General features: G+C 33.2%; 6 protein-coding genes across 9 annotated transcripts; 3 read left to right on the top strand and 3 right to left on the bottom strand.

The window, feature by feature from the left end:
* Positions 1-1291: 1291 nt before the first annotated feature.
* LOC133669875 (rac-like GTP-binding protein RAC2) lies at positions 1292-3478 on the bottom strand. Of its 2 annotated transcripts, none has more exons than XM_062090201.1 (7): positions 3016-3472; positions 2777-2864; positions 2529-2638; positions 2349-2412; positions 2203-2267; positions 2033-2098; positions 1292-1574 (listed from the first exon to the last, which is right to left on the bottom strand). In XM_062090201.1, exons 1-7 carry the CDS (start codon positions 3112-3114, stop codon positions 1473-1475), a joined length of 594 nt encoding a protein of 197 aa, XP_061946185.1. In that variant the 5' UTR covers positions 3115-3472; the 3' UTR covers positions 1292-1472. The 2 variants fall into 2 exon arrangements, with proteins under 2 accessions (XP_061946185.1, XP_061946186.1); XM_062090202.1 differs by having other exon boundaries at positions 1511-1701; positions 3016-3478.
* A 4173-nt stretch (positions 3479-7651) lies between these two features.
* Positions 7652-8547, top strand: LOC133669026 (LOB domain-containing protein 2-like). The gene is made up of 2 exons (XM_062089042.1): positions 7652-8315; positions 8504-8547. Exons 1-2 carry the CDS (start codon positions 7652-7654, stop codon positions 8545-8547), a joined length of 708 nt encoding a protein of 235 aa, XP_061945026.1.
* Positions 8548-10381: 1834 nt separating this feature from the next.
* On the top strand, positions 10382-12841 carry LOC133669579 (glucosidase 2 subunit beta-like). Its single transcript, XM_062089776.1, has 6 exons — positions 10382-10639; positions 10779-10892; positions 11343-11438; positions 11970-12134; positions 12217-12351; positions 12459-12841. Exons 1-5 carry the CDS (start codon positions 10522-10524, stop codon positions 12318-12320), a joined length of 597 nt encoding a protein of 198 aa, XP_061945760.1. The 5' UTR covers positions 10382-10521; the 3' UTR covers positions 12321-12351; positions 12459-12841.
* A 432-nt stretch (positions 12842-13273) lies between these two features.
* Positions 13274-17775, bottom strand: LOC133669294 (uncharacterized). Its single transcript, XM_062089377.1, has 9 exons — positions 17644-17775; positions 17432-17554; positions 16824-17021; positions 16579-16657; positions 16171-16316; positions 15364-15477; positions 14382-14513; positions 13779-13892; positions 13274-13693 (listed from the first exon to the last, which is right to left on the bottom strand). The coding sequence occupies exons 1-9, from the start codon at positions 17695-17697 to the stop codon at positions 13643-13645; spliced, it is 1011 nt and encodes a 336-aa protein (XP_061945361.1). The 5' UTR covers positions 17698-17775; the 3' UTR covers positions 13274-13642.
* Positions 17776-19811: 2036 nt separating this feature from the next.
* LOC133669168 (pentatricopeptide repeat-containing protein At1g06270) lies at positions 19812-24024 on the top strand. Of its 3 annotated transcripts, none has more exons than XM_062089215.1 (2): positions 19812-23071; positions 23324-24024. In XM_062089215.1, the coding sequence occupies exon 1, from the start codon at positions 19929-19931 to the stop codon at positions 20952-20954; it is 1026 nt and encodes a 341-aa protein (XP_061945199.1). In that variant the 5' UTR covers positions 19812-19928; the 3' UTR covers positions 20955-23071; positions 23324-24024. The 3 variants fall into 3 exon arrangements, with proteins under 3 accessions (XP_061945199.1, XP_061945198.1, XP_061945201.1); XM_062089214.1 differs by having other exon boundaries at positions 19812-21152; positions 22687-24024; XM_062089217.1 differs by having other exon boundaries at positions 19812-21152; positions 22756-24024.
* LOC133669171 (ervatamin-B) lies at positions 22629-23907 on the bottom strand. The gene is given in 5 exon segments (XM_062089218.1): positions 22629-22847; positions 22850-23355; positions 23459-23544; positions 23546-23736; positions 23739-23907. Coding segments are annotated over 5 exon segments (1035 nt in total). The 3' UTR covers positions 22629-22764.
* Positions 24025-25332: the final 1308 nt, after the last annotated feature.

A 25332-nucleotide genomic window follows, 5' to 3' on the forward strand; every position in this document is an offset into this window, starting at 1 on the left:
ATTCATATTTTAATTGAGTTTGATGTTTTATTTCAGTTAATTTTATATGAAACTCTCGCAATATTAATAATAAGTTTTAACATTGAATTAATATTTTATTTAATAAAATAAAATTCAATTTTATTAACTCAAACTAGTTAAAACTATGAGTTGCAATAGTTACTCATAATATTTTCTTTTCCTTATTATTTTTAATTTTTTTATCACTTGATTAGTTTATTCTCAATTTAATACTTTCATATTAAGTTGATATTTTGATTGAGTTTGATGTTTTGTTTCGGTTAATTTTATACGAGACTCTCGCAATATTAATAATAAGTTTTAATATTGAATTAATATTTAATTTGATAAAATAAAATTCAATTTTATTAACTCAAACTAGTTAAAACTTTAAGAATCTAATTTTAAACTAAAACAAATATTTAATTTTTTTTAAAAAAATAATATTTTTATCTCAACTTCTTAGCTTATTTTTTTATTGGAATTAATATATTTATTATCATTTATTGATATATATAATTCTCAATTTATTTTATTAAACACATGTAAACTTTTTAATTTATAAGTAAAATCTTTTTTAATGGTAAAAAAAATTATGCCCTTATTTTTTTGCATTGAGAAAAAAAAAGGTTCTTCCCACAATGCAGCGCAGGATGAAACTAGATTAAAATTAGAAAAAAAAAAAGACATTGATGAATATATTTAAATACATTACATAGCATTTTCTTTCATTTAAAATGCATTTTTTTTAAGGTAGAGGAAAAAATGCATTTTTAACTAAAGAAGAGGAAGGTTAGGAAATTGAGTTTGTTTTTTTTTAGTCTTGATATTCGTTATTTTTTAAAATAATTTATATTTAAAAATATATTAAAATAATATTTTTTTTTATTTTTTAAAATTTATTTTTAATATAAGTTAATATGATAAAAAAAATTCAAAAAAAAGTTTATAAACGAAAAAACAAATACACTTGATAAACATTAGGGTCTCCCTAGATCTCGAATTCGATCTTCTCTTTTATAACAAAAAAACAAAATATAGATTTCTCCCATGTTCCTGCCCTCTCTGAAGAAAAAACCATTTGCTAATCCATTCCAAGAGAGCAAGATATCTGCAGTATTGTCCACCACTCTCAACACAGCCTTCTTCTGCTGTGCGTAATTCATGTTTTGGTGAGTTTGATAGGATTGCTTCACATCCACTAGGGCATTTTCGTGTAGATTGGTAATAACATTATAGAGATCATAATCTTATATAGTGTTTTGATGCACAAATTTTACCATCCAATACATGAAAGCAGAAATAGTAATACTTGATAGGAACATGTTGCATTACAAGAAAGCAATAAAGGCCCAGAGAGAACTGGCAAACAGAAATTCTATCATGACTCTACCAAGTCATACAGGCTCATGATTTGGCAGAGTCATGAAGATTTCATTTCACATGGAAGAAACTGATAGCTGAAATTTGATTTAGAGAAACACACATGGTGGCCTACGCTTCTGTCTCCTTTTCTTTGGCCTCGGAGGCTGCAAAACAACCTTGATTGCAGCATCAAAGACAGCCTTCACATTCTGGGAATCAGACATACAACATTAAGTTCAGCTACAGTTAAAGCTATCAATTATTAGTAGTCCTACAAGCGGCTACCTGCTAAAATCTGGAAACATTGGCCTATGAAGCAGTGTAAAGTTGTTGTTCCTAGACCGAAAAGCAAATAAGTGGCATTAATTATAACTTACGGAGTCTGTTGGGCTGTGAGTGCAAGGAAAATGACTTCTAACTGAATTTTAATTAAGGCCAGATTGATGGCTGAGAAGTGGAAGGAAAATTAAAGACAAGTGATACGGGAATCTTGAGTTGTTGGATAATAGACTTATTCTCTGACTTTTCATCAATTTTGATGTATTTAGAGTATGGCTCTATTCATAATTCGTATAGAAATGTTAGCTAGAGACATTTCTTCTCTTTGTACTATTTCTAGAAAAGGCTAACACAACAGTTATCTAGAAATCGTAGTAGGTGGGCTAACCTGCTGAGTCTTGGAGCTGCACTCTATGTAGACAGCAGCACCAATCATCTTCTTTAGTTCCTCCCCCTGCTCAAAGTGAAAATTGCCGAGTTGATTCATGAAGTGGGGAAAAAACACTTATTTTTGTTCAATTGGTTGCAAGAAAGAAAATCAGTCTATATGCAACTTGCCTGAGCAGTTGTGATTGGTGTAGCACCAGGATGATCTATCATATATTGCTTATCGTTTCGTAAATCTGCAGTCCATTACATCTTTCTGACATTAAATCCAACATGAGAGAAGAAAGAAACATAAAAGGTACTAAAATTGATCTAACCAAGTTTGGTTCCCACAAGCACGACTGGCACAGTTGGGGCATAATGCCTTAGTTCAGAAATCCACTGGGACCAAAAAAATGATAAAAAGAGAAAAACCAAATTAAAAAATTGATTTTTTTTAAGGAATCAAACTCAATCATCCAAACGTGCAGAACAGAATTGACAATGGTAAATCAAACCTTCTTGGCAATGTTCTCATAGCTAGCTTTGCTGATTAGAGAAAACGCCAATAAGAACACATCAGCACCTCTATAACTCAGAGGCCTCAACCTGTTATAATCCTCCTGTCCTGAATACACAAATTGAATAGACTTTAGTACCACCTGTTTTCAGAGATCTTCAGAATAGTTTAGTAGTCTCTTGTTCTCTGCTTGAAAAGTTAATGGCAGCTACAAGAATTAAACCCCAGAAAACAAAGCAAACTAACCTGCAGTGTCCCATAATCCAAGGTTAACTGTGCTGCCATCAACCACCACATTAGCACTGAAGTTGTCAAACACTGTAGGCACATAATCCTATCAAAACAACACCAAAAAGGGTATAATCACAACACGAAACATGGAAATTAAAACATCATAATTACAAGTGTGAAGTCCCTTCTTCATGATAGGAAAAGATGAAGCAGAAGAAGAAGCATGAGGCATAATAGTAATGTTTAATCCTTACAGTAGGGAAGGTGTTGCTAGTGTAAGAGATGAGCATGCATGTCTTGCCAACAGCTCCGTCCCCAACAGTGACACACTTGATGAACCTAGCTGTGCTCATTTTCTGGGACTAGCTACCTGATCTCCTTGTTTTCTTCACCCACTTATTCCATTCATACAGGAAGGTAAAGGGTATAATCAAGGAGTATGTATCTTTTACCTACCTTTCACAAATATCCAAAAAGACTCGAAAGAATAAGAGAGAGGGGATATGCTGTGTTGGGTTTGAAATTTGAATAGGAATGGAGGGGAGGGTAAGGTAAGGTAGGCTTTTAATAAGGTTGAGCAACTAAGCAGCACTACCCAACTTTAGCTGGACTTTCTTTGCTTTCACCATGATTGCACAAATGGCTTTCTGTTTCTTTAAGGGGAAGGCCGAGGGCTAAAGACACTAACAAAGGGAGTGTTTGGTGCTAGTGTTAGTTGGTTAAGTGTTGGACAAGGGAGTTATATTGAATCATGAATACTATGGAAAAATATACACACATTGCTTAGCTAGACAAATCATTATCATGAATGTAGGAATTAGAGTAAGATACAAAACCCCAAGTGAAAAAGCAAGTCTTATGATGGAGTCATTGGCCTATGGAGGCATGGGGCCTCCATGCTACCAAGTTGATCTTTGGACACTTCGTCTCTTGATTGAATGATTCGTCCATGACTCTTATGTGTGAGAGCTTCAGCTCGATTGTATGGAGAAATCAATGCACAGCAGGGTAACAGAGCAGAAAGTAGAGGGGAGAGCCACCTTTTTGTGGGTGTCACCATTATTAGTGGACAAATTTATAACCAAGTGTGACAAGGGGCTGGTCACTAGCATGCATTTGCACTCTAAAGCTTACTTTTGATAAACAAATAACATTTTCCATGGCATAATTAAGAAAATTGTGATACAAGCATCAACTAATTATGGAGAGATTTATCACATGAGAAATGCTTGCCCAATTATCCAGTGATTGTTTTAATTTGAACTGGATGGCAAGTGACTTTGTCCCTTATGATCCAAGCTTTAAATGGTAAAATCTTGGTCTCTTCTACCACGGGTTTGCATGTATCTGCTTTGATTATGGATGAACTATTCAAAGAAACTGAAAAAAAAATACCTAATTTCTTGCGTGTGTGTGGAGATTGAATTTTGAACTGGGGGAATATGTAATGTTTGATGTTGTTTAATAAGAGGTGACAAGTTTTATGTGGCCTCATTTGGCATTGTGTTTTAAATGGGGATTGAGCAAAATTTGATTTTTTTTATTTAATTTTTTATATATATAATTTTGGATTGTTTTGATGTGTTGATATAAAAAATAATTCTTAAAAAATAATAAAAATATATATTATTTTAATGTATTTCTAAATAAAAAACATTTTAAAAAACCTAATATTACACTTTGAAACTAAAATATATTAATTTGTTGTGCCTGTGTATATACACAGCAACTCCGATCAAAGATTAGTCTTGAAAACTTGTTTTAAAAAAATTAATTATCCAACAACTTGGAGAATCTCATAGTTAGAATTTTTTAGCATTAGTTCGAGATTTCAGCCTATTTTTTCTTATGTAAAATAGCTAAAAGATTCAGATAAATGTCGGGTAAGCAAATTGTTGTTATGTAGCTTAATTAATTTTAGAAAATTGAAGTGATTTTTTTCCCATGTAAGGTATATTAAATTCTATTTTAAAAAATATGGAGACATGCCTTTTTTAGATGGAAAACTTGGTACTCTTTGCAAAAGAGAAAAAAAGTAAAAGTAAAAATAATCTTGATTTTTTTAAAAAAAATTACTTTTAAATTGTTGATAATGCATATTTGTCTTAATGGATATGGCAATATTCCAAGTATTATTATTTCGAATTCCGTACCTTATATCCTCGAATATAATCTAAAAAGCTACAAGCATAAATTTTATTTTAATCGAAATATATATTTTATTTTATTGTAAATAATATGTTCCTACACTATCAGAAAATTGATAAATATATACGGAAACACCGACAAAATATTTTTGTCGGTAAATTGCAGTGAATTTTACCAACATAATATTTCATCACTCTATCTGTCTGTAAACACCGACAAAACTATTCTCTTAGTATATACTGAGAAAATTACAGTGGAAAAAAATAAAAAAAAAAACAAAAAGTATGATAACATGTCATTTATACTGATATCATTATCGATGGTATTAAACCCGTCAATAAAATCTATCCATAAACCCGCTTGTAAATTGTTTCCTTTTCCTTGATATTGTTCATTGTGTTAATTACAGAGAAAATTATCAATGAATTAATTTCGTTGATATATTTCAAAGAGCTTTGGAACTATTCACTTCTCAATTGCATTGTTCATATTGTCAATTACATACGGGATCACCAAAAGATTAATTCCATCGGTATTTTTCAGAGAGCTCTGGAACTGTTCACTTCTCAATTGCACTGTTAATTATTATTCTTTATAGACGGAATTACTGACGAGTTAAAAACTTGTCGGTAATGTTTGGGGGGTTTCTGAAATTTTTTTATTAAATTGAAAATTTATATTAAATATTACATACGGAATCACTAACAGAATAGTTAAAAATATTAATATTTAATTATCCGTCGGTAAAATGCCCCAATAAAAAGACCAGAATCTCTCATTTCATAAAAAACACACTTCTTCTTCTTCTTCTCTCTACCCCTTCTGTGAAAAAGACCAATGTCCCTTTCTTTTTTATCTTCTCTTCTTCTCCACTCGCAAGTATGTCTTCTCATCTCTTCTTCTTTTCCCTTCTCAATTTTTTTTAATTAACATACTTTATGAATTTATTTTTTTCTTTTGTCTTCTTAGTTTCACTTCCAATTAAATTAAGGTAAGATTTTTTTTTTCTGTTTTTTTGCATTATATTTGTTTTTTATTTTATTTTTAAATTTTTTTGTTCTTAATAATTGTATGGATGTTGTTGTAGGATTTTTTTTTTCATATGAGATCAATTTTTTAGATTTTTTGGTTCAATTTCAATTAAATTAATTGATTTTTTTGTTGGATTATGGGTTATAGAATAGGTTTTTTAGGCTAGCTGAAAATATATTTTAATTGATTTATTTATTTGTTACTATTGTTTATTTTTTTACTATTATTGAGTGTTACTATTTTTCTACTTCTGTTGAATAGATGTTTTTAAAAATTATTTTTAAATAATTACTGATGGTATTATCGACGGATTAAGTTCGTCAATGTATTTCAGAGACTTGAAAAATAATTACTGCAAATGTGATTGTACCACTATTTAATCACTGATGAAATTGCACACGGTATTTATATCGGTTATATGGCAAACTTTCCAAAAAAAATACCAACAAAATAAAGTGGGTAAAAATTTTTTTGGCACGTTTTTCTCATTAGTAAATCTATCAGTAATAAAATTACCAATTGACTCATCGATAGACCAAAAATTACCGATGATAGTTTTATTGACATAACATTTTCATCTGTAAGGCCATCAATAAATTCATTGCCGACGGAATGTTAGTATAAATACCAACAGAAAATTTTGTTGATAAATCTAAGAATTCTAGTAGTGTTAATGGAGATTTTCTTTTATGAATAACAATATGAACATTTAAACTTTATTTTTATTAATCTAACTATACCATCAAAATTTAATTGCTTCTCGGTCTCTAATCTCTCTATATATATCTAGGGTAACACAAATTTTTTGTCTGACACTTTTGTGGTAAAATTCTCTCTTAATTCTTTTTACGGCTCGCAAATCAAAGTAATTAGGTAATTAATTAGATGCAGTTGCCAATTAAAAATTTAGATTTTTTTTATTTTTAATTCTTTTAGTCTCATATTTCTGTGCCGAGAGATTGGTTCGGAGTGAACCCATCAAATTAACCAATCAGATTTTATAACTATGGATTCATGATTATGATGATAATTGACAAATAGGGTCTTGCCACGTGGTACTATTAAGCAATACTGGAAATTAAAAACAAATTTGTACAGGAATTTTTTTTTTCCTGTTATGAACTATTTATTTAATATAAGCCCATGTTGGCTCATTGAAGAATAATGCACTTTCCTTGAACGTCTAGATTTCTTAAATAGCCACATGATGATTAATACAGGCTTAGATTTGTATTACCTATTATAAAACTACCTTTGCGACAGGTTTAGTATTTACTAATACTTCTTAATCTTCATATGAGCTACCTAAACCCTAATCAACCACTCTAAACTACATCCCTTTGTCTCTTTTACGGTGGCCTGCCATCTTTTCATGTGTGCCCTAGACAGATTAGACTACAATTTGTTCTTCATCTTCTTGTGTAACATATAGTATTATATATTTATACAAACATCTCGGTTTCACTTAGCCCACGCACACACACAAGAAAAAAAATAAATTCTTTACATGTAAGGCTTGATTTCCTTCCTTATTTCTATTCGTTAGTGCACTAGGGCATGTATTGGTTCTTTTGGTGAATAGGGTATGTGTTGATTGGTTTGATTTCTTCGTTCTTTGATGCTATGCGCATGCTAATTTCATGAAAAAGAATTGTACGTCTCTGCTATTGTTTTTGTGTGGTTTCTTGATATAGTGTTTGGTTTTTAAGGATGCAAAGAGGTAGAGACAGCAACAACCGTGTCGCGATGCATCAGGCTTGCGCATCGTGCAAGCATCAGCGAAAGAGGTGCGCGGAGGATTGCGTACTGGCACCATATTTTCCGGCGGAGAGAATGCAGGAGTTCCAAGCTGTCCATAAGGTTTTTGGTGTTAGCAATGTCATTAAATTAGTGAAAGACGTCGATAAAGAGAGACAAAAGGAGACGGCGGACTCGTTGGTGTGGGAGGCATCTTGCAGACAAGATGATCCCGTTTTAGGTTGTTATGGAAAGTTTAAGAAAATACAGGAAGAACTTGAGCTGTACAAAATGCAAACTCCATTGCCAAACCAAAACATATTAAGGCAGCGACAAGGCGGCGCAGCGTATAACAAACAGCCTCTGCTACTTGCATGGAATGCTACTCATGGGATAAATAATAGGGGGAACGGCATTGGAGGAGGATTGGCTAACAATAATATGGCAAATTATTGCCATGACAATTCGAGTTTGATTGCTGATTCAGTCCCGCATAGTTATCCCTGGCAGTTTGTGCGCGGCCAAGACAAATCAAACCCAGAAAGAGATGCTACCTCTCTTCTTCTTCCAACCCAGCCGCCGCCGCCGCATCCCTTTTCGGTCAATGGATTTAATCAACAACAATATTACCATCCAGGTAATTATCTATCTACACACTGCGTGTAAGCACGAGCCAGTGAGTACGCATGCATGCGTGCGTGCGCACACACAGGTATTTGGTGTAATTACTGTCAGCAAGTATTTTCTTGATCAGGAATATGCATTTATGGTTTATCCTCGTATTACTCTCTGGAATCGTTAGGGTTTAACTAATTAGTTACACAGTGATGAGATATGCATGCGAGCGATCCCTTGTGAAGCAGTCCTGAAACGTTTGTGAACTTCTTTACCTTTTATGTTACTAATTCTTCGAGAAAAACAAATATTTGGTCACATTTTTATTCTTGCCGCTTGCAATTGTAAGCAAGCTTTCATGATAAAACTTCATCAAAAGCACCACTAGAACAAAAACATAGTTAAATACTTATAACCCATGTATCTGAACACTGTTTTGTAATTGAAACTTGAAAGTAACAAGAGATTATGTTATCCTTGTTAATTTCCAATTCCTCACTTTTCAAAGTTCACACTCTACACTTCTATCCTCCTTTTTAGTCGTTGTTAATTAATTTAATATATTGAGAACTGTTTGATAGATCGGTAACTTTTGTTCTTAAGTTTTGTTTTACTTGAAAAAAACATTAATTTAATGTTTTTCTAGTATGTTTTTGATGGTTTTAATATGCTGATATTAAAAATAAAAAAAATAAAATTATTTTGATGTATTTTAGTTATGACTCTATTTAGAATTGAGATTGAACCTGTTTTTTGTTAAAAATTAATTTTTTTTCTTTAAATTATTTTTTTTAGTGATTTTGAATCGTTTTGATATACTAATGTAAAAAATGAGTTAAAAAAATATTATTTTGATATATTTTCAAGCAAAAAATACTTTAAAAAATAACTTTTACCGTACTTCCAAACGCTCCGTATATATCTATTCACATGTTTTTACTTAGAATGGGCTGTTTACAAATCACAAAAGGATTCTATAATTGCGTTATGATATTATTTTTTTCCCTGAATTCAAAATGGGATATAATATCATCTGTGTTTTGTGTTTAGGACAATTTGGTTCATTGAATGGCAAACCAATGGACAACACACTCTTCATGGGAGAAGAAGATGGACCATAGATCCTTCTTGCTAAGATTGGGCAGAAGGGAACACAAGAGGATAAATATTCATAGCTAACCACCTTGAACTGGCCAAGACAGCAGAGTTTAATTAGCTTCTTTTCCTACCTTGTCTGAAGGCAGAGATTTCCTCATTGTTCCCTGCGTCCTCTCTAATCTTTAATTTATTTAGTAAAAAAAACATATATGTATAAAATAGAAATTCAGAACAGTGCTGTTTTTTTATAAATATTTTAATGTTAAAAACATGGATTAATTTCATGTAAACAACATTAATTAATGAAAGACTTAAATCAAACCAGATTTATGCACATTTTGTTTTGCTAAGTCTTTGAGAATATAGAAATTCCCAGGAGTCAGAATCTATTGTTTGATCTTAATTAAACCATATGTATTAATTCATATATTAATATACTCTACAATATATATATATATATATACACATATATCCATCCAAGAACAGTTGATGAGATATTATATGACTGGTAAGCATATATCAAGTGATTTTGATTAGCAACTAATTAACGAAATTAGCTTATCTCTACCCACAGTTTCAAGACTAATATTCTCTTCTTGCCCATATGGAAGATTTTTTTTTTTCATCATTAGTTTTAGTAGGTTCAAATGTTTTTTTTTAAGGCATTTGTCTTTAATTTTTTTTTCTCTTATCTTTAAATCCTAATGAAATCAAACTATTAAATCACAGTATATTTGATTTTCAGTAGCAATGTAAGCAATTTCTCAGAATTTGTTGCATGTTGTGGAAGCATAAACTGAATTCTACAGAATATTTTATTAAGTAGTGGAAAATAAATAGAAAATATTGTTTTTTGTTCTTTTTTGACGTAAACATAGAAGCAAATCGAGGGATGGAAAAACATTATAAAAATCTCAATAAATCCTTACATAAATAAATAAATACAAATGAAATATATTAAAAAAAAAAAAACCAACACTCCAAGTGCAAAAGACGAAAAGCTTGACTTGAAGAAGTCGTAAGTTCAAAACTCACTTCCACTCCCTCAAAAGTTAGAGTTAGACAGGAGAAGCCACAGCCCATAATGTTGTAATGCAACCCCAATTGAACTTCAAAATCTTCCAAGAATCATGGAGGCAACCCCCCTTTGTACTAATGCCAACAACTTGATTCCTTTTATCATCTCCTTGTATTTCCTTGTACCCTCTGTTCACTCTTTTTCACCTCTTCTGGGCATCCACCCTTTAGGTACCTCTCTCTCTGTTTATAAGTATCCTTTTTGTTTTTCTCTTCAAAACCCAGATCTTCAGTTTTCTTGTTATTGTCAATTTCATGTAAAGTTTTGATTTTTTTTTGTTTTTTATGCTAAGTTTGATGACTGGTGCAGATGAGAAGTACTTTGGTTCACAGGTCATAAAGTGCAAGGATGGTTCAAAGTCATTCAGCAGAGACCGTCTTAATGATAATTTCTGTGATTGTCTTGATGGGACCGATGAGCCTGGTATTAAGTTAGTACTTTATTTTGCATTTGCACTATTTTGATTGAGAAGAGTGGATTTGCCATGGGGGTTTGACTTACTGACTCATAATTGACATGTGAAGCTTTGGAAATATGATTTGATTTTGTTAGTATGGTGGTGTGGCATATGCTTGTACAATGGTAAAGTTTGATCCTTTAGTTGATGGGTCTAAAATCTTTGCTTTGTGTTGATATTGCATATTTGCATTGGGAATTCAAGAAGTTTGGCACTTTGTTCAGAGCAATATCTTGTTGTCTCAACTTCATGGATGAATATACAGATTGTACAAATTGAATGTGTGACTCTTCCATCCCTCTCTTTCCATCCTTACTATGCATGAGCCTTTTGTTTATTGATTATGGGTTATATTCTCTTAGCATTCCATGCCTTCTCACTCAGTCATGTTGGCTGTGATTCTGATTTGTATGCAGGAACTTCAGCCTGCCCAAGAGGAAAATTTTATTGCAGGAATGCGGGAAGTACACCTAATTTTATTTTTTCATCCCGTGTAAATGATCAAATTTGCGGTAAGAAAAGGAGAGGAACTGCTTTCTTTCCCTTCCCTTCTCGATCCAGATATTTGCCTGCGGCTTCTATATGAGATGTTTTCACCCCGTGTTAATGATTAAGCATCTTGCATTGATTTTTGATTGTCTAGTTACGACTTTGGGAGGCATTCTAGTGAATCATTTGTTTTGATCGTCTACTTGCCTCATTAATGCACTTAACATGATTACTGTGCTGGTTTCTGCAATTGATGACTTGTTACCTAGAACCTCATCGATTTTTTCATGATCTATCAAAGGATCAACTAGAGTTATGGAATAGTAATGGTTCGACTCTCATGGCATTGTAACTGCTCCTCAATTCCTTTTTTTTTTTTGTCTTGCTAAAAACTGATTTTGGCTCAAATGGTCTGGTTGGTGTTCAAGTCATTTATACTCATTGATGTATCCTATATGAAGTTTACCTTTTCATCTGAAGTTTACCTTTTCATCTGGTTAAATGGAACTTAGATTTGCTTTCATGTCTGTGAATATCGAATTATTAACCTGTAGATTGCTGTGATGGAAGTGATGAATATGATAGTGGCATCAATTGCCCCCGCACCTGCGTCATGGGAGGAAATTTGGAGTACAGGGCTGGAAATTATATCTCACGTATTGATCTGAAAGAATCGAAAAAGGGACTTATTTCGGAGGAATTATTACAGAAGGCTAGAGGTATAAGCAGCAATGATATACATATTATATTAAAGTGTAGGGAGAATAATATAATAAATGAGCTTGCACTTGTTCTTACCAGGATTGAAGGTGATAATCATCCTACAGGTGGTTATCCTTGGCTGTGTAGTGATTTACAGAATATTCAACCGGCGGATCAAGTCCAAAAAAAGGCGCTACCATTGAAGAAAACAGCAGCATCCCCCCAATGTCTCTGGTAAAGCTTGCTCTTCTGCACTCCTAGTTCTGCTTGGCATCTCAAAATTCTAAATTCCCGCATCATGGTTTATGCATTTATCCTTGTTCCCATATCACCAATTGCAGGTTCCATAGATTTGTTCCAGTTGTTATTGCAAGACCAGCCTTTGCCTAGGGGCATTTTTTCTTTATACAAGACATTCATCAACCGAGCTTGACAGGATTTGAACTTGATATGGAGGTTGATGTACAAGTTACACTAAATATACAACAGCATATGTTATTGAGGAAATAACGGGTTATGTCAAGCAATCTAATGCATTGTATATACTTAACACGGGTAAGTTTAAAAGGCTTTGGTTAATGAAATGACTTGAGCATGAATGCTCTTCAAGATTTTTCATATTTTGTAGCATACACCTCTGAATGAGAACGCAGGGGCATGCTGGATTTAGGCTTATCTTTGGCTCTTGTTAATAGATGGAGTTGCACTCCAACATTTTTTGCTCCGCCTTTTCCTCTAGTTTTTTTTTTTATTTTATCAGCCATGAATTGCCCCTGAAATATGCTATTTCGCTGCCATGAAACTAGTGAATTTTCACTAGTTTCTAAGGCCTAGATGAGACATGGAGTGCTGGTTCGCTGGAGTTATTTCCTCAGCAAGAACGATCCCATAATCATAATAATAAACATGTGCACTAATGCAGTGTAGAGTATTTGAGAGTAATACTAGCAATTGCTTTTCAAAGTTAAAATAATATTTTTTTTATTTTTTACAATTTACTTTTAATATTATCATATCAAAATAATATAAAAACATTAATTTAAAGTAAAGTAAAAAATAAAATTTTTTTTTTTAAAAAAAATACTTTTAAAACACAAAAACAAATAGATAGTAGCCAATCATATCATTCTTTTTCCACACATCAAGACTCTCTGAGTGAACAAAATAAATTGATATAATATTGTGATGCAAAACAATGTTATATATTGGTTAAAATAAGACGTTTACATAACTTTCTTTTTTCTGGAATTTTAACTTTAACAGAAGGATTCCTTTATTCACTTAAAAGAAGCAAACCACGAGTACCGCAGTTTCTAATATAGACCACCAGATACCTGCTTTTCTAGCCTTTTTTTTTTTTTATAGGAACTCTAACAGACTACAAGCATATTATCCTGGACACCTACATCACCAAAAATAGCTCGAGTGCAATGAACACTTTAGGTAACATTTTCCAGTCCGCTGGCAGATGACAGCAAAAATCAGCCTGATACCAATTTGATTCAGATCTTACACAAACCGACTATCATTTTGATGTCTCAGTGGAGGGTTCCTCTGTCCCACAGCCATGAACCAGCTGCAAATTGAATAGTCGGAATAAGACGCAAAAAAACAAATAGAAGAAAACACTGCAGTAAAAGCACAAACGGGGATTGACATACCAGCGAGCCAACTCGTTCATATGCTTCCATTACTTTAGGATCTTCCTCGTCTTCGTATCCAAGTTGTAATATACGTGGTCCATTCACAGACCAAAAGGCTCTTAGACCTGCCTCCTGCAATGTTATGGAAGGATGCGCAAGAACTAAGCTGATAAGAGCATAATAAAACACCAAAAACTGATTTCTCTGATTAAAAACCAAAAGGAAAACAAGGAAAAAAAGAAAAAGAAAATACAAGGAAAAGGAAACTGTATTAATTTTAACTGAACACGAGTTTTTACATAAATTGGATGGTGGAGATTATAAGTTACTATACCTCAGGGGCAGTCTTGCTAATTTACCTAAAACATATCGACTTAAAAGCAAGGAAATAACCAAGTCATGCCAGATTTGTCTACAACTGTGTGGCCAGACAACTAATTGAAAAGTTGTTTAAATCAAAAGCCAGCCATCCAATAGGGTCTAATGTGAGGCTCCATAATTTTTTTTTGAAATTTTTGAGCTATTCAAAGTCTTCTTGCTCATTGAATGGTAACACCAAAACAAAATTTGACCTACACACTTCCTGTCAGAAAAGGAAAAACAGAATGCCTGTAATTTTACCTGTACTATGATCAAGTAAATAGATTCCAATGCTTCAACACGAATTTCAGGATCATCCCATGGTTCGCGCTCAATAGAGAGTGCACTGCCAAGCTCAAGAGGCATTTTAGATGTGTCTTGTTCACTATATATCTGGGAAGACAAACCAGATTAATGAAAAAAAAAAGTTCATGAGCTTTTTCAATATACTAAAACAAGAAACAGGGAAGACAGAAAAATTGCAATCAGTATAGGTGGAGAACTATATACATTAACATATTTACATGCATGATGACTATTACTAACAATTTGCTATCATGCATCTCTCAACTTATTTGTTGGACAAAAGATTGAAAATTAGAGACAGTGGGGGCTTTTTTTTTAGTACTTCAATGGTTCCTATTCTCAAGAATCCAGTGACAAAGACATGTGTTAGACCTCGAGGGTGTGGCAAGTTTGATGTTAAATCTCTTTCTACACTATATGAAAATATTTGGCACATTAGCATCCCAAAGAGAGGTGTTTTATGAGGGATAGCTCATAGAAAATCCATATCACAAGGGAATTCAAAACTATCAACTAGTTTTGCATGTGTAGATATGCTATAGAGGATATAGATCATTTGTTGTCAACTGCTATAATGCTGCCTTTAGCCAAGTAATTATGAGCATGAACTTATATTTTCAAACTGAATAATAGCATAAAACTATTACGTGGGTGATGCACTTAGAAATTGAAACATCTTGTGGGTTATGTGCTTCAACTAACAACTATTTCTTGGTTCCCCTCGCACTCTCTCCCTACACTATGGTTGAAACATGAAATAAAATTTAATTACCTTCTTTTCTGGTTTTCCTCCCTATTCTATTCTATGGTTGAAACATGAAATAAAACTAAATTACTTATGAAAAAGCATGCATCACTCTACACTAGTGTTTTATTGGAGCATAGAACTGAAAATGAGTGACAAACTCTATAAGATCAAGACAGGTAACATAGGTACCTTTTTACCAGCGACAGGAAGAAGTAGAGCTGGCCAAAGAAACTCAGATATCAAAAGAAAATTCTGAAGTTGATTCTCAGCTTCAAAACAACAGTTGCGGAGTGTTCCAGAGACCTGTAAGAAAAAACAATCCCACTAAGCAATGAAGTTTGACTCTATTTATCTTGGTTGCGTTCAGCCATTCAAGGTCACCCTGAACTAAGAAGGCAACAGATAGGGTACCTACAAAAATACTTCTATTGGAAATTGAATTTAAGCACTTCAAGTATTACCAATCTCAAACCCATCCTAAGGTATTGGAATTTTTTTTCTTACATTCTAAACTCATCAATAGGGCCAGTAGCAGCAACAGAGAACAACAATAAAAAGAGGATCAGCACTGGAAGGATGGAACAATTTGCTACCATTGGCTAATACATCTAGATGCAGAAGTTCTTGAACAAAAAGAAATATTTAAATATGCCAAAAGAAGAAAAGGTTGATAAATATCAAAAGAAAATAAAGGGCTATATTGTAGCATTTCTCCTAAATATGGGTCCCAAAGAGCAAAAAAATTCAGACACATATAATACCAGGTCACTTGAACAAATCTGTAGAAAGTTTTGGCCAGATAGAATTCAAATTTAGAGTAATTCATCATTATTAGAAGAACAAAGAAATGGAGGACTTGGACCAAAATACATCCACATATCAGAAATTGCTTGCAAAATTCATCCCCTACATTGTTCTTGCATAAACAGATACCTAAAATGTTGAAGAGAACTCTAGAAGAAACCTTAGTAGTTAGAATTAATAATTTATGCATACCCCTTTCTTCCGTAATGGACTTGTTGAATCAAATTGGCGGAGAATCTGCTTCAGCAACCCTCTCTTAGAGTCTAGTAACATCTTCCTTCCAGCTTCTTTCTTTGAAATGTTCACAAGAATAGAACCAACATGATCAAATGGATCATCTGCCATACACATGGCATTAAGTGCCAAAAAAACATTGCAGCATACAAAAAGTATGCATAATATAAAAGACATGAAGACACAGAGTAGATGGATAAGCCAAAGAAAAACAACTTTGCTATACATTTTTTAAGTATGCTATACACCAATTAAGTGTATTGCTAGAACTCAATTTGATAAGTAACATGTGAATATATGACTTTAAATTTGGATATATTATCTGACTCATATAATAAACTCAAGTTGATAAGAAGTAAAACAAACCTCTAGTTTCATCAGAGGATCTTCCAAATGATCTCACCAGCTTCATAACGAATAGTCCTTGCATTTTCTCATCCTCAATCTAATAAGCAAGTGAAGTTACAACCATTTCTTGTTACTATTTTTTATATGGTGATCATGGGAAACAAAACACTAATCTCTCCAGAAAGTGTAATGAAGAAACATTATGGGAGCCATTAATTTCCAAAATCAAGAAATACAATTTAATTTTTTTTGCTGAAAAGTACCTGAAGCAAGGCCACAATTCCAGAATCCAATTGAGTGAGGTTAACTAGTAGCATCACCAACAACCGAGTTATGCTACTATCTGGTTTATACAATACATCCATTGCTGTTTTAATCATTCCCATTTCAACCATCTTTGCAGCTAAATTCGAGTTGAGTGAAAGATTTATAAGAGCTTCAGCTGGAGGTTTCTGAACCTCCTGAAACATATTAGATAAAATTCCATTAATCCAAAGTTTATTCTTTTCTCAGGCCAATATATAAACACAAACCTATGATAACCCTACTAATGTAAGACTTTGCTAAGTGCATCATGCCATCATCTTTGCAATCCCCGCACATTTGAGGCCAGCTGCTCTTGCGAATGCGGGGGTAAATGCAGTCCTACTTTCACAACTGCACTTAGAATCTTCCAACATGGAAATGCACGCCCCTAACAGCACTATGAATGAAACTCAAAACATATGCTTAAACCGGACAACTCAAGTAAGTCCTTGCCCAATAACCACTAGGCCAATCCGACGGGATTATTAACAGCAATGTTACATTCAAGAAAACTATCAAATCATGTAACTTTTGTAATTTGTAAATGATAATTAATATTAGCGACCTTTTTTTCCTTAAGTAGCTGAGATAATGAAGGAAGCACAGTACTGGCATACTTGGAAAGAGACAGTAACCCATCTTCGGACCCAGTTAAGTCTCGAACAATTTCAACAGCTGCCTTCTTCACCTATAAATTTTTTTATTCCACTAATTAATATACATCAAAGAAAAAAAAACCATGAAAGAAAGAAAAGGAAAGAGCAGAGAGACTCTTACAGGCGGGGAAGGAGAAGACAGAAAGCCCACTAGTTCTTCAAGCTCTGTGGCCATGGCTACTCTGCTGTCTCTACTGTTGTCTTCGGCAGTTCTGCTGTCTCTAGCTAGGTTGGGCTTGCTTCTGCATTTTAGCTTAGATTTTTCTTGGGTTTTGTTTGTCCCATGAGGGGTGTTAATTTAAGGAAAACTACAAATCAGTCCTTAAACTATACATATGATTTCATTTAAGTGCTTAAATTTGGAAATTAATCAATTTCATACCCATTGTTAGAATTTTAGTAATATTATGACAAAAAAAATTAAAAGAATAAGTTATTTTATATATGTTTTTCTTTTTTGTATGTCTACTTTTACATTATTAAATTCTAATTTCAATTTCTAGTAAGTAAATAAAAACATGCATACTTAAATATTTATATCATCTTAAGGCCATGTTTGTTTCCCGAAATTTATTTTCCGGGAAATCACTTTCCAAACTTTTCTGTGTTTGTTTGTCATTAGGAAAGTTGATCAACAGGAAACACTTTCCGGTCAACGGAAACACTTTTCGGTCAACGAAAAACACTTTCCAGTCAAAGAAAAATTTGGTTTGATTTCTAGGAAAGTGTTTTCCCTTTTGACTGTGTTTATTTTCCGGAAAGTGGTTTCCAGAAAACCACTTTCCAAACTTTCATGTGTTTGTTTGCCATTGGAAAAGTTGGTTAACGGAAAACACTTTCCAGTCAAAAGAAAATTTGGCTTGGTTTTCATGAAAATGTTTTCCTGAAAAATTTGGGCGGAAAACACTTTCCAGAAGTTGTGAAAAATTTAGAAATGTCATTATTTGCTGATTTTATCAAATTTGATCATCAAACTTTTGATTGTTATATATAATTTTTTTTAATATTTATTTTTCAATTTCATCTCTTAAAATTTAATTTTTATATTAATTTTGGTCCTTATTTTTATAATTGCTATTTGCTTTTTCCTTATCATTTTTTTATTGAAAATTTTTATCTATCAAATTTGGTCCTCATTCTTTTGATTTTTACTTATTTTATTTGAAATAATTTATGAAATGTTAATTATTATTATTTTAATTTCTTCACCTTTCATTTTTTTAATTTTTTAGATTTGATCTCTATTATTTTGATTATTTTTATTTTATTTGAGATAATTTATGAAATTATATTTTTTTTCAATTTCATTCTCATTCAACTTTTTAGTTTGTAAGATTTGTTTTTCATTATTTTAATAAACTTGAAAAAATAAAACATTAATAAGTTATTTTTCAGCTCATTTTCAATAACATAACCAAACACTGGAAAGTGTTTTCCAACTTATTTTCCATTACACTACCAAACATCGGAAAATACTTTCCCGAAATTCACTTTCCAAAAGAAAACTACTTTCCTGCAAACAAATGGGGCCTAAGAAGTGATTCTTTTGCAAAATTGCTTGAATATAGATGTTTTTTTAATAACATTTGTAATAAAACTTGTTGTCAACACACATAAAAAAATGACATTAATGCTGACACGAGTAAATATTTTATTAATTTTTATTTATTTATAATTATATTGGAATAATATGGATTAATATTTGGTAGTAATGAGAAACAATTATTGGATTTAATTTTGATATTTAACTTCTACTTTCTTCCAAAAAATGAACACAAACAAATATTAATGATAAGGATTCTAATCCCAAAACTAAATATCAAAAATAAATTTGAGAAAAATATAAGGTATTTATCAATAATAAATCTTTATTATTTTGTGTTTGATTTAAGTTTTTGCTTACAAAGAGTTTCCAATTAATAGTGTGTTGTCAACCTAATGGGAAGTTAGTACTATAGAGTTAAATAATATTTGTTTTTGCGATTTAATTATATTTTTAAAAAATTTAATTTATTTTTTTAAAATTTTTTTTGTATTTTTAGATCTTTTTGATGTGTTTATATCAAAAATAAAAAAAATATTATTATAATATATTTTTAAATAAAATATATTTTAAAAAATAACTTTTACCACAAAGCCAAACATTATCATAAATTATTGAACATAATGTATTGACAAGTGCAACATTGGAAGTGCAAGAGTTGATTTAACCAAATTATTTCTGCAGGGACAGATTTGACATAATGTCTATAATAGAGTGTCTTGTGGCAATGTTTCGCCGGCTAAAAACCCTTGGCGGGTCCACTGCTTGTTTTTCATGCCCACGGCCACAACCTGTTTGATAATATTCCCATGTCGAGATTTAATTTTATTTCAGTTTGAATCATTATTTTGATTCATTTACAGATGACAAATCTAGCAACAAAGCTGAACAAATCTCTTCTTCCTTACAGTAAAATCCTCCTTCAGTTTCGTACACTCTCTACCTCACATACACCACTTGAAGAAACCCTCAAAGCAGCAGTTGAATGCAAATCCTACTCAAAATTCCCTGACCTTTTCGACTCCTTTAAACAATCTAACAACAACCCAAGTCCTTTTTCTTTCCTCTCTACCTTCCCTTTTAATCTGAGGACTCAAGTCATTGATGAAATCATCCAATCTTTGATCCCCATTAGACCCCGCTTTCGAAACTCTATAGTTTATAGCTCTCTTCTCTCATATACCCTTCAAAATTCCAATCTTTTCTCTCTTTCTCTTGCTATAATCCAATGCACTCTTCGTTCTGGGTGCTTACCTGTGCCTCAAACACATGTTTCTCTCTCTTCTGCTTGGCTTGATCGCCGGCGTGAAGGTCAGTCAGTTGGTGACATTCTAATGGAAATGAAGTCTATTGGGTATAATCCTGATTGTGGCTTGTGTAATTATATTGTGTTGTCTTTATGTAATGTTGATCATTTGATCGAGGCAGTGAAAGTCTTGAAGGGTATGAAACAAGTGGGTTGTTTTCCTGATTGGGAAAGTTATGGGATTGTTATTGGTGCAATGTGTAGAGTTAGAAAATGTGACGATGCAATTGAGATGATGAAGGAAATGGTGGTGAGAATGAGATTGTGTCCTAGGCAGGGAGTAGTGGTGAAAGTATTGGCAGCGTTGAGAGCGAATAGAGAGATGAGGAAAGCTGGTGAGATGATTGAGTTCCTGGAGAAGGAAGGGTACGGTGTTGGGTTTGAGAGTTATGAGTTGGTAGTTGAGGGATGTTTGGAGTGTAAAGATTGTTTTTTGGCCGCGAAAGTTGTGATGGGAATGACAGAGAAAGGGTTTATACCTTATATCAAGGTGAGGCAAAAGGTGGTTGAGGGATTGATTGATGCTGGTGAATGGAAGCTTGCTTGTACCGTGAGAGAAAGATTTGCAGCATTAAGTTCATAGTTTCTTTTTTGGTGTTTGATACTGAGGCTTCTTAGAGAACTGAACTACTGCATCTTCTGTGATGGCTCATATAGACTTCAGTTTTTCTTTTTGTTAGCAGCACCAACATTTTATCACCTCGAGACATCTAATCCATGGCGGCCATTCGGTCATTCTCTCACAAAATGGACAAGAGGGTGATGGAGTTGAAACTTACTGGTGCGTGTTGTTACCAATGCATAATTTTGTATTTACTTAAAGTTCCTATGTACAGACTGAAGCATTATTTCTTATTTCTTGATGACTCATGCCAATTGCATGATCATATGGATATCGGGGTTGGATTTTGGTAGTTAAGAAGTGTTCAATGCAAGTTTTCTATTTGTTGCAATTCAAAATTCTGCTGACTGAATAATGCTAAACTCACATAATTAGCTTCTCTATTTGTAGATGAATTTGAATTTAGAAATTCTATGGTGTTCCCCTTTATTTCACTTCATCTCTGTCCCAAATCACTAGTGGTAGGTATTGGAGTTCGTTCATGTTCCTTTCTCTCACAGAATCCACATTGTTGATGTTGTTTGCTCAGGTGTGATTCTATATACCACAAGTATCCATTGGTTAGTAGTTGAGATTATTTCTGGAGGAATAGTGCCCCCAACCTCCTATCAGTGGGCTATTATTTTGCCTCATTGCCTGCATTATACAGCTCCAAGCTGTAGCTCAAGGCAAATAGTTTAATTATCCTTTTTTTTTGTTTGATTAAATGCAAATCAGAACCAATATTCTCTAAAATAAAATAAAATGAAATGAATCTATGCATCGGTTTGTAGTTTCCCCATCCTGCATCTTTTCCACTCTGTTTTTGAAGGGCACCCAAGTGAGATTAATGTGACTTAATTAGTTGACTGGGTTCCTATCTTTCTTCAGCTTGATGTCATACTCTGTTTGAAATCTGAATTGTCATGAAGCTTTTGTTGATTCACCTTCAATTTTAATTCCAAATTTTGCTCTTGTGCATTTGTTTAAGCTGTAAGGGCAGGAGATGGGACGTAATCAATCTTAGTTTCTCAATTTCACAGAAAACAAAAAAGACGAGGAAGAAAATCTAAGATTTGCTGATATAAAGGAAGATATGCATAAAATTTGTTGCAAAGACAACTTTTGAGAGCAATGTTCGGGCGTTACTGTAGAATATAGTTGCTTTAATGAAATATATAAACCTCGATTTATTTCAAGATAAAAATCTAATTAATATTAAAATATTAAAAAATGAAATAATAATTGATCTATCATTTAATTTTTAATTAAATATGCAATGCAATTCCCGAAACTATCTCTCTCCAAAAAAGCATGTTTCTTTTTTTTTTTAACCGCTGCACTCAATTTTTTTTTGTTTATTTATATATTGACAAACATCCAGCACATAAACAAGGCATACTGTCTCAATTTTCCAAAATGTAAATCCTTTTTTTTTCTCTTTAAATCACAGACAAAGAAGACGATAGTATGTTTAGATTACTAGGGAATACAGAACAAAAGCTGGGGATGTCGAGTTTGAAACAATAACTGTGCATCAAAAACTTATGATCCCTCAAGGACCATTTTGTCATCTCTATTCCATATATGGCGTAGTTGTCGCCCACTTATGCTTTTGCCACACATTTGCAGTAGCATGCTTCCAGTGAATCTCAATTATTAATAAGTTCAGCTTTCCAGTAACATCTTTTCTTTGAATTACATATGTAAACAGCATCATGAAGCATCTTGTTAAGCTAACATCCATCATGTTACAATTTGGATCTGGTTGATACACTTAAAGGACTGCCTACTACTTGACTGGATAGCTGGGCTCCATGGCAATGCCACAGATACCTTTCTTATTTCCAGAACCACGTCTCATCCTTATGTAGCTGATTCACCCCAGTCTCTGCCCCAAGAGTTTTTCACAAGCCAATATTCTCTACCCCTAGATTCACCATAACCAACTGCTGCTACTCCATGGTTGAGTTGATCTGCACAGGAGCCACTGAAGATACCACTGGAATAGAGTTGAAATTCAAAATTACCAGCGTCAATTGCAACAGAGACAGGTTGCTGGGCAACTGCAGCTTGTACTCTATTCTAATTATTGGCAGGTACTGCTTCATAACCACTTATTTTCACTGCATGGTCCCTAGTTTTCTTTTTCTGACAGGTGCCGTCTTTTCCTTTGTAAGGGTAGTCATTTTTGGTTGTGATTCCACCAATCTTTTTGATGTATTGAAATGTTATCTTCATGTCTCCGCCTTCACAGCCCTGGGTATCACTGCTAACGTCACATTCCATGAGCTCTTGTTCTGACAGAGATACTAATTTTCCTGTCTTGATTTTGTTGATGCCTTCCACAGCTGCCACTGCAGAGAAAGCCCAACAACTTCCGGTGTTGGAAAGAAACTAGCATCAGCTGTTCTTATTGAAAATGATTTGAGATAAGAACTGACAATTAGCAATTAAATGAACTTGAATGAGAAGAACTCATACCACATTGACCTTGATCCTTGATAGGAGTCACAGCACCTTTCTTCCTCCAATCTACTGCAGCTGGCAACTCTGTGCTATTTTCGCACCCCGCACCCGTTGTTTATCTTTTTAGCTGTATGTCTATTACTCTGAAAACCCAGGTAGGTAAATTTGAACTCTTCATTTGTTAGGTCTGCAAATTTGTTGTCAGTGAGCCTGAAGGATAAGTTTTGAGAATTGATGTAGTCAATGAACTGAACATTAGATTGGTATATTCCAAAACACAGTGACCATTCGTCTCATATTCTCTGCCATATCGGGCCAGCCAGTCTTCAAACCTCTGCTCTATATCCCTTGGGTCATAAATTGGGGTCGCCTTGTTTTCAGACGATGATACCCTTAAAGGTATCCATAGAATGCATAAAACCATTAGAATCAAGCCACAGCTCCTCAACGTTATTGGTGCCCTCATGGCTAGCTTAAGATGTTGATAGAGTATAGGGGCTTATAAATGAAGATGTAGACTGGGACATGTATGTTATTATTATTATTCAGATTGGTAACGCAATGAAGTCAATAATTTATGCTAGCTCATACCTTTGTTCAAAGTATTTCAGTTGCGTTTCTATTCTGAATTCCAATCATGCCTTTTGTACTTCCCATTTATTTTTTTTGGAAAAGTCTTTTAGTTTCGTTGCCCCACTGGTTACATAGCGTGCAGGGTAGACTATTGTTTGCTCAGGTCTAGCCTCTTCATTGTATCTTTATGCACCTGAACTTGCTTGAGCTGGTTTCGGTAGTGCAGATAGGACCAGATCTGGCATTATTTAAAAGAAACCTTAGAAAACTAGAAAAGGTTTTGAAAGTTATTATCTTGTCAATGTCTTGTGGTATTAGGGTCTTGGAAGGATAATTTAGCGACAAATGTCTAACCTTATAGTACTACTTTTGCCTGAATTCAAACATTATAGAGTTACAACTCAAATCTACACCCGCTATTATTGGAAGGTTGGAAAATTGCCAGTTTTAGCTTTTCATTGAGGAATGGTTTGTAAACAAAAAGACAGAAGTGTAATGACTGTAGAATTCATAGTTCTTGCTCTACTTCCGTGTCTATTGATGGAGTTTGATCTTGTTATTGCTGTGGAGAATGGAGATGAGGATGTTTGACAGATGGTGTTGAATGTCGTATGAGTATGTGAGGGCTTTTTTTTCCCAACTTCTGTAATTAATTCCCCATTTTGATGGTGAAACAAGTTACAGCCATCTCTCAGTTTCATTTAACTACATGTAGGTTCGTGGTTGCATTGAGCAGTCACTGTTATTGTATCAATTTCTCTGAGACATCACTCTATTGAGCCAGCCACATGATAAGAACCTGACTCTGTAATTAGGTGGTTGTATGCATCAATTGTTCATCTAACTTGTTTTTTAGGTGCATAGGATGTGGATTGCTCAGATAGTGTGATAATCATACGGAAGATACTCCTGAAAATTGCCCATGAAAAAAGGAGAAGCATGAAAAATCATGGAATCATCAAATAAAGGAAATGGAGGATGCGGCCAAAGAAATTTTGTCCCCAAATCTTTAGCCTCTTCTTTATATGCGGCTTCCATTATAATTGGAGTGCTTCGGTTGAAGTGAAGAGTAAAGCTTGAGGAATGAAATTGAGATAAAAAAAGAAGAAGAAGTAATTAATAGAATTAAGATTAAATTTGATATAAAAATTAAATGAAATTAAATGTATAGGGAATAATCAAATGAGATTAAATGTTTGGAGAAAATTGTACAAAACTAATTCATTATGAAAATAATTAAAAAAATAACATTTAAAAGAATTAGGACTAAATTTAATATAAAAATTAAATGAAAATAAATGTCGAGTTAGGGGTGGAA

This window comes from Populus nigra, chromosome 12 (genome assembly GCF_951802175.1).
Source record: "Populus nigra chromosome 12, ddPopNigr1.1, whole genome shotgun sequence".
Lineage (NCBI taxonomy): Eukaryota > Viridiplantae > Streptophyta > Magnoliopsida > Malpighiales > Salicaceae > Populus > Populus nigra.

Coding starts and splice junctions, on each gene's coding strand:
- LOC133669579 (XM_062089776.1), top strand. CDS start 10,522: ATGGAGGCAACCCCCCTTTGTACTAATGCCAACAACTTGATTCCTTTT. Junction 10,640..10,778: donor TCTGGGCATCCACCCTTTAG/GTACCTCTCTCT, acceptor TGACTGGTGCAG/ATGAGAAGTACTTTGGTTCA. Junction 10,893..11,342: donor TGATGGGACCGATGAGCCTG/GTATTAAGTTAG, acceptor ATTTGTATGCAG/GAACTTCAGCCTGCCCAAGA.
- LOC133669294 (XM_062089377.1), bottom strand. CDS start 17,697: ATGGCCACAGAGCTTGAAGAACTAGTGGGCTTTCTGTCTTCTCCTTCC. Junction 17,022..17,431: donor AGCTACTTAAGGAAAAAAAG/GTCGCTAATATT, acceptor AATATGTTTCAG/GAGGTTCAGAAACCTCCAGC. Junction 13,893..14,381: donor TTTACTTGATCATAGTACAG/GTAAAATTACAG, acceptor ATAACATTGCAG/GAGGCAGGTCTAAGAGCCTT.
- LOC133669168 (XM_062089215.1), top strand. CDS start 19,929: ATGACAAATCTAGCAACAAAGCTGAACAAATCTCTTCTTCCTTACAGT.
- LOC133669875 (XM_062090201.1), bottom strand. CDS start 3,114: ATGAGCACAGCTAGGTTCATCAAGTGTGTCACTGTTGGGGACGGAGCT. Junction 2,865..3,015: donor CTAGCAACACCTTCCCTACT/GTAAGGATTAAA, acceptor TTGTTTTGATAG/GATTATGTGCCTACAGTGTT. Junction 2,099..2,202: donor CACCAATCACAACTGCTCAG/GCAAGTTGCATA, acceptor CACTTTGAGCAG/GGGGAGGAACTAAAGAAGAT.
- LOC133669026 (XM_062089042.1), top strand. CDS start 7,652: ATGCAAAGAGGTAGAGACAGCAACAACCGTGTCGCGATGCATCAGGCT. Junction 8,316..8,503: donor ACAACAATATTACCATCCAG/GTAATTATCTAT, acceptor TTAGTTACACAG/TGATGAGATATGCATGCGAG.